This window comes from Carassius auratus, chromosome 5 (genome assembly GCF_003368295.1).
Source record: "Carassius auratus strain Wakin chromosome 5, ASM336829v1, whole genome shotgun sequence".
NCBI classification, from domain to species: Eukaryota; Metazoa; Chordata; class Actinopteri; order Cypriniformes; family Cyprinidae; genus Carassius; species Carassius auratus.
The window spans coordinates 12031845-12040616 of NC_039247.1; the positions used below are offsets into that span (position 1 = coordinate 12031845).

The 8772-nt window shown below is 39.0% G+C and overlaps 1 protein-coding gene across 1 annotated transcript in view; it reads right to left on the minus strand.

Annotated features, from left to right (window-relative positions):
• Positions 1 to 8772, minus strand: part of LOC113087641 (carboxyl-terminal PDZ ligand of neuronal nitric oxide synthase protein) — a 47626-nt gene extending 38854 nt beyond the window's left edge. The window contains exons 1-2 of the mRNA XM_026255604.1: positions 8143 to 8772; positions 2274 to 2345 (exon numbers count right to left, since the gene is read on the minus strand). Of these exons, the coding sequence (XP_026111389.1) occupies positions 2274 to 2345; positions 8143 to 8253 (183 nt within the window). The 5' untranslated portion in view covers positions 8254 to 8772. The remainder of the gene's footprint in view (positions 1 to 2273; positions 2346 to 8142) is intronic.

The following is an 8772-nucleotide window of genomic DNA, read 5'->3' on the forward strand; positions in this document are numbered from 1 at the left end:
TCTTATTTTTTGAAAATTACTCATATTTTCACAGATTCTGCAAGGGGTGCCCAAACTTTCGAGCCCCACTGTATATATATATTTTATATATGTGATATATGCACATGCCTATGAGTGGGTGAGCCTGCCTCCGGACATTTACACTTAGAAGTGAAAAATATAGACAAGGGACAACTTCAGTACAGGAAAGATAGCAAGATCCTTCAGAAATCATTCCAAAATGCTGATCTGGTGTTCAATAGTCTTCTATTGTTATTATAAATGTTGAAAACAGTCGCAATGCTTAATATTTTTGTTGAAATGTGATAGATTTTTGTAGGATTCTTTGAATAGAAAGCATTTATTTGAAACAGAAAAAAAAATATTTAGTAACATAATAAATGTCTTTACTGTCACTTTTGATTGTTAAATGCATCCTCGATGAACAATCGACCTTGAGCTGTAACAACTGTTCATTCAGATAGGCTTCTATGAAGCCCCATCATGGAAAGCTTCTTTTCCATTGTGTAAACTAAGCTATTTTAAGTATTACTTTGTGGTTTCATGTAGACACGCAATCAAACACACATTCACAGCTGGTGAGTAAGAAATCTGCTCATCAGGGCTGGTTTTAAAAGGGCTGAATTGCCAGGCAAAACTTCATCTGATGACAGTTATAAAAGCTCATTTTGATAAATTGGGGAGAAACTTTTAAAGAGAGAAAAGAGAGAAGGAAAGATGCTGCAAAGACGGTCTAATTATTTACTGTTGTTTTCAGCAGAATCCAACATAACAAGGGCATGAATTCTAGATTTGTCTCTGAGGAAAACCACTAACCCAGAAAATATCAGCAGTGAAACAAATTAAACAAACTGACACTGACATTCCTCTTAAAAGCCCAGAACAACTCTATCAGAAGGTCCTATTTAGAAATGTCAATTTTTTCACTATTTTCACATCCACAAGCAAGTCAAATATCCCCTAAACCTCCAAAGGGGGTGTACCCCGACATCCTTTGTCATTTTTATACTTTCCAATCTAAATCTATACTATCCATATATATATATATATATATATATATATATATATATATATATATATATATATATATATATATATATATACAGTATACCCTCAATATATTTTAAGACTTTTAATGTATGTTGTCCCTTTAAGCAATTGTAAATAAAGTATACTTCACAAAAAAAGGGGGATTTTTATTTTTTTTATAACATACATTTAGTATACATCTTAATGCGGTCATGTGATGTTGCTAAAAATAACATTATTTTGTGTATTTGGTGTGATGAAATGTGTTTATGCCATTTAGGGTAAAAAAAAAAAAATAAATAAAATTTTCCACATAATGTACTTTATTGTTTCTAGTCTATGTCCTGCCTTCTGAAATGCATAGATTTTTACAAGGCTCGTCGTTCTGAAAAGCAAGGTGTGCTCTGATTGGCCATCCAGTGCGCTGTGATTGGCCAAATGTTTCAAGTCTTGACTTTTATAAAGAATATCTCTTTGGAGTTGAGACTTTGGTCTTTGCAACTTTACAAATCTTCTTTATGCATAAAGAGCTTGTAACACTCCAAAGAGAAAGGAAAAATTGAAATCGAATCATTTGACCCCTTTAAATATATATTACATGATAACTATATGTACAGAAAAAAATATTTTCTATGGGTTAAATATAGTAAGGAAATTTATATGTAGACACAAGAGGAGAGGAGAGAAATAGAAAGGTTTATGAAAATCTTGTAGCTGAAGCACTTTGATCTCCTGGCTGGCTTGTCACACGCTCTAAAGTTTACAAGTCATGCACACACACAAATTCCCACTCTGTGATCAAGCAACTTAAAACTTGGATAAACCCGCACACACCCACACACACACACACAAACTGACCAATCAACCAAAAAATGGGAGTCATCTTCAATTTCCATTTGCTGTAGACACCGCAAAAATAATTCATGGGAAATAACAAGGGTTTCTGTGCCCCGGTGGCTGAGTATGTGTGTGTGATCTCCCTTTTATCAGTGCGTGCAGCATGAAATATGAAACCTCAGGTGCAAAAATACTACCAGGATACAGCCTAAACTAAGCACACACTGGTAGACTCTGCAGAGTATGGAGAATGTAATAAATATAGAGGAACAAGCTGTTTTTTTCCCATCTAATGAGTCTTACACTGCAAAAGACGTATCTGAGAAAACAGCTGATGAGAGCCAATCAGCAATGATTACTCAGCACTCATAGAGTCTGTGTCTGAGAGTGAGAGTGTCTGATCTTACCCTTATTCTTCTCATAGCAGCGACTATCTCCATACGACTGTTGGGTCTTGGGACATCCAGGCTTCCAACATACTGCAAAAGAAACAAATGCTTGAAATGTTAGAAAAAGAGTGTTCTGTTTATACTCCATTATTAACTGCAACAGAGGAATCATCTAGTCTAAAATTAATGAGGCAGTTTCATTTGCACAAACACACACAAACACACTTTTTATGTTAATAATTGCCAAGTTACTTTTGCATTGGCAGGACATTGGAAGCCTCATTTCTCAAACTCAATTTATGCTTAAAGGGGTCACCTGGTGCCCATTTTCCAAGTTGATATGATTCTTAAGTGTCTAAATGAAAAATCTGTAACATAGTTTGGTTAAAATGTCTCAGTGGTAGTGTAAAAAAAAACACCTTTTTATCCTGTCAGAAACAGCTCTTTTCAGAGCAAGCCGTTTTGTAGCATTTTGCTTTAAATGATAATGAGCTCTGCTGACCCTGCCCGTCTCTTAAAAGCCACTCTCTGAGGGACTGTTTACTTAAGCCACATTCATCGTTAAACCTGCTAATTAGCACATTATTAGGAAAGGCAATTTGCAAAGATTCATTAATAGAACTTATAATCACTTTTTCTGTAGGTGAAGCTGGACCACTAATGATTTGTATCAAGATGGACACATTAAGGTAGACACATCGACGGTGCACATCTAGGGTGCACTCCCTTCAGAAACAAATGTAATACACTGCTTTTTCAGTGGCTCAAATGTCAGGAGTAAAATATATTCATTATTACATCCAACAACAAAACACCTTAATCACTTAGGAGACATTTTTGTCTACACCTGGTCCAGCGTTGAAACACTGGCTACATTTACATGCAACCAAATTATCCATTTGTAATCAGATTGATTGCTCAATCACACTGAAAAACCTTCATGTAAACACATTAATCGATCCGACTGAGCTCGATCGGAATGAAATTTAGATTGGATTGAAGGGGGTAGTTTGTTCCTCTTCGAAAACAATTGAGAGTGTATGTAAACACTCGATCGGATTGAACCGTGAAACTGCAAGGACTGCACATGTGCAAAGACGCAGAAATAACGTAATGACATTGTGACGAGTGGGGCAGTGGAGTGATTGGAAAGAACGACACCTGCGACACTCACCGGTCTTGAGTCCCATGGAGGATATGGAAGGATACAAAAGAGGACCAACGACAGTGAAGGACGAGAGAGGACCAGGCCTGGATTTTAGTTGTGTTTCGTTTTTGTTTGTCTGTAGCAGTCGTCCGTGAGGGGCTGCCATGCTGTTTTGTCTTTATTTTATTATTAAAGCTTATTTGATTGTCCGCCGGTTCCCGCCTCCTTTCTTCCCACGAAAGAACATTGTTACATTGGTGCCGAAGCCCTGGAGGAAGGACGGACGAGCTGCCGAAGTTCCCTCGCCTCTGGAGTGAACCCGTGGTGCCATCAAGCAGGTGTAGCAGTTGGGCGCCGGGGATGCTCAAGGCGGTGGGCTGGAGTGAGTTGCGGGGGACGGACGAGCTCCCATGGAGGAGATGGAAGGATACAAAAGAGGATCGACACTCTCTCTCTCTCCCCCAGAGGTATAGGCGAATAATCTGGTTTCCAAAAATATCGATGAGAGAGCAGTTTTCTATGTCTCTGGGTCCCAAGGCACAGAGCGTCGTGGACAGACCAACACCTGACCACACTTATCCTTCTCTCTCACCAGCAGGCAACAGCTGGCAGTTCGAGAGCGTCATCAAAAGCCCTACTCCCGCACCCTCTGCCAAACCATGAAAACAGGTAAGCGTTGTGCCGCACACTCGATCATATTACCCCAATTTTACAGTCACTGGCTGCACTGGCTAACTTTTAAGTTCTGTATCAGTTACAAAATATTATTACTTACCTATTAGGCACTTAATGGGTTAGCTCCTGTGTAAGGGAAACAGGTCAATTTAGCTCAAAGGGAATCATTTAAGATTTTAAAGAGAATTTGAACAGAATCACTGTTTCACAGCTGATCACTGAGGCGCCCTGCGATTCATTGAACGAGCCATTTAACATCAAATCTGCACTGGATATCAATATCCAAAGTATAGTGAAAACACTATTAATTAGCACAGTAACAAGATCGGCAGTTTAAGACATTAAATTGTAAGCACAAAACACAAGATACTTCTCTTTTCAATATGATAAGGATTTATTAGATACATCTAAGACATATAAACTAATCTAACACATAAGCAGACACTCTCACACATACACACAAGTTGCAGGAAGATAGAAAGTTAGAAAATAATAAGTTTAAGAGAATGAAAATGTGAAATCCCAAGTTTACAGCAATACGTGAAATTGCGACATGAACAGCCATCAATCACTCCATTAACCCTCGCATTAAGTTCCTCAATGAGGTTAAATTATATTATATACACCAGTACAGATGTGAGACTGGAAGTGTTACTTGCATTGCCAGTGTAAAGGGGTTCTCTTTGTTGTTGTTGAAAGGGGGTTTCCCGAGGTTGCTGATTGACTGGAAGTTCAGTAGTCATTGAAGTGGCTTGGGTATTTAAACTGGCCTTTTGGCCACACCTCAAATGTTGTCTTGACCAATTAGATATTGTCTTTCAGGATATCATAAATCATAATTGTTCTAATGGTGTTAATGTTGAAAGCTGTTCTGTGAAAGAGTTGGACGGTTGGTTATCTTGCTTCTGACTTGTGGCACTAGGAATTGATTTACAACGTCCTGTTGCCTTTCTGAGGAATTCGGCTCTTCTTGTTTCAATGCTCCGGATCGACTCTATAATTTGTCTGGTCCGGGTGTGATATGCAACACCTGCATACCTAAATAGTCTTCTACCACATTACAATCTATCACGCTACCTAAGGTCGCAAAACTCTCGAATTTTGGTAGTAACCTATGATAGTCCACTAAAGGAGATAGAGCTTTTTCACATTTGGCTCCCAAACTCTGGAATAGCCTTCCTGATAACATTTGGGGTTCAGACACGCTCTCTCCGTTTAAATCTAGATTAAACACACATCTCTTTGGCCAAACATTCAAATAATGCATCTCATAATCTTGTACTGCAGTTATATCTGATCAAATGCACATTATTCTTTAGCTTGGGTTAAACAAATCAATTTTGCTTGTTTGGAATACCAGCTATGCTAATTATTATTAATCTATTTGTTTCTCTATTTTTGATAAGTATGTCACTAGGATTTACACAAGCTTCAGTCTGGATCCAGAACACCTAAGAATAGAAGATGCAAACCCCTTCAGAAGACCTCAGATGATGCCAACCCTGAAACAACAACTAACCAATCAATTCTGCTATAAGTTTGATTGCAACATATAATAATTGCTGTTAATAGTGTTCATCGTCTGTTTGATTAAGTCTTCAATAGATTTTTCTGTACATCTCTGTCATATGAACATTAACTGACAGTGACCATTGATAAGCTACTAATAAACATTGTAGAAACTGAATATTTTTCTAAATTTCTTCAAAATGATTTGTGTCGTGAAAAGCGCGATACAAATAAACTTGAATTGAATGGAATACTGAGACCCTCTTTGGTCCACCCACGAGCCGCCTGAGATGGGTCCCTGCATTCCACCTCGCTGCCCCATCAGTCTCAGCTGTGCGACACAGTTTGCCCGGCATTTCCCCAAGTTCAGTGGAATCTGCTTCACAGCAGTGAAGCTGGCCGATGCTTCTATTTTGCGTGTGGAGATTGCTGTCCTACTGGCAAAGGATGCAATAGAGCCAGTCCTTCCAGTCAATATAAAGATGGGGTTTTATAGCCCCTATTTCATTTATTCCCAAGAAATGTGGTTGGTTTTCGACCAGTTTTGTACCTGTGTTTCTTGACCTGGGCCGTTTATGCAGAAACACATCTTTGGGTACATCCGTCCCCGGGATTGGATGTACTTCCATGTGTTAATCCTGCCACCCCACACACCGTTTCTGTGGTTTGCATTCAAAGGACGTGCATATCAGTACAAGGTCCTGCTCTTCCGGTTGTCCCTGTCTCACCCTGTCTTAACGAAAGTTGTGGGGGGAGGCTCTTGCTCCCCTCAGAGAGCAGGGTTTTCGCATCCTCATCTATCTCAACGATTGACTTATACTAGCACAGTCTTGGCATTAGTTGTGTGAGCACAGAGACCTGGTGTTCAGGCACATCACCTAATTGGGTCTTCAGGTTGGGTGCGTGTTAGGGAGTGAGTCCCTCTCTGTCCGTTCGAAGTCATGTTCCGGTGGGGGGGTCCCCTCAAGCACGGGGCTTAGTGCGGCTGCACCAGTTACACCCCCAAGGACGGCCCTGTGCGCAAATATGCATTTCCCCCATTTTCACAGATGCTGTGCAAGGTCAGGGAGGTTGAGGCGCAGTTCCTGCTTGTGGTGCTTTCTTTCACTGTATAAATCCAGCAGAGAGGGACAGCAAAACTGACAACAGGTCACCAAAAATAGCAACTTATACCGCTGATTAAAGCTGTAAAAGACAAGACTGCAGGACTGCAGTCAGAATGAGTGACTGCCATTGTGAGTGGTTCTAGGTCTTGGCTTTCCAGCTTTGGCCAATAAAATTCCTGGAAGATAATCCTGCATCACAAATTGGAGCTAAAATTACTCAGCGATAGGCTTCTGAGTGGATCAGTATACAAAGCTTTGGGTTTCCTGAGGCATTTTGCTGCCTGCAGATTTGAAAAGCTTACAGAAAAGCTCTATGGGAAACCACCAGCATTTATGACACATGAGACAACAGACTGTAATATTTTAAATATGCAATTGTCTGAGTATATAAATGTATTTAAAAAAATGTCTGTGTTAAAAATAGTTAGAGGAGTTATCTGGGACCTTAAAGCATGTCCTAACTTTCATTAATGGGCACAAATTAAATATTTATAAATTAGTCATAACCAGGCGGTCATAAATGATATATGCTGAATAGGACATTGGTTGCTGTAGGCAATATGAATATAAGCAATAAAGACAATTATTGTATAATACTAAAAATAATGATTATCCAGCAGAAAATCTAGCAGAGTTTTGTGACTTATAGTGATTGACAAAATACAATGACTATCCCAAAACCTCAACCACTGATTGAGAATTGATGTTCAGTGCTCTCGCTACCAATGTGGCTGAATATGTTTTGAGACACAGCCACAAAGTAGGGGTTTATTCAATGAAATGTTAATGATCCAATGTCCCAGTAAAATCTTTCCACAGCTTCTGAAGAAACCAAATACCCTCCAGAGTTTAAAAGACGTTTCGGCTCAGTTAAAGTACCAGTGTGACCAGCCATGCAGCCATTACTAAGAAAGTTGTACCAGACACCAAAATTGTTTATGCATGTTTTCAGTTTTTGTTTTTTATATTTAGGGGGCTTAGAGTAAAGAAAAAAATGTCTTGACTGCAAAAGAATAAAGGTTGTAATTATTATCTAAAGAAAGACGGTAATCACCTAATCTAAGGTAGCAAGTTACAATCACTATCTAGAAAGCATTTGTTGTCATCTAACAAAAAAAAAAAAAAAAAAAATTAAGAGATTATTTTTATTATTTTAATATCTTAACTGCTTTACAGAGCAGACCGAGTAACCCTAAAGAAACTTATCCATGACTCAAAATGCCTAAATATTTGCAAAGAAAATATTGCAACCAAACCAAAATTTAAATTAGGATTACATTTATACGAACTGTGCACGTGTTTTAAATGTTAAATGTAAAAAGATTTATCCTCAGCATTGAGTGACCCACTTTACGTGTAGACTACTTCATTTGACTACATAAAAGTATCGGTTAATATAACCAGCAGTAATAACAATGGCAATGTTTACAGTAGATATAGTCTGTTTCACCTTGGCTTGGAAGTGTATTCCGTGTTGATACGCTTCCTCGTTGTGAAGCGGGACGCGCGAATCCGCCACATCCTCCACCAGGTTGTACCTGTTTCTCCCCTGCATTTTCATTGGGACCCGTCCGGATGATCGGCTAGAAATTTCCTCAACCTGTCCCAAAGCATCAAAACTACTACCAACTAAAAAGATTGCTCTAGTTTAACCAACGGAAAACATATCGCGGATGCAAGACCGATTCAATGCGAGGGAGCCCATTATAGTAGCAGCCCTGGAAAAGCTCAATGAAATCACAGACGCTTCAGCACAAAAGAAATGGGTTGGGCGCCTCTCAACCCTCAGACATCAGCTGCGTTTATACAAGCCTGGCCTCGTCTCAAGTTCAAGTGTCCCAGCAAGGAGAAGTTTAATAAAAGAAAAGCTATGGATGAATTCTGCACGCATCGTATAATGACATGCTTTATTTGCGTTGCTCTCTTCAACCTCTAATGCAGTTCTCATGGAGTAAAGTTCTGTCTGCTTTAGTAAAAACCTTCAAGAATTTCATACACTAGGCCTACATTTAGTACTAAAAAGCAGCAGGCTACTGTAATCAAAACAGTACTTTCTTATTCATAGATGAATAACAATAGA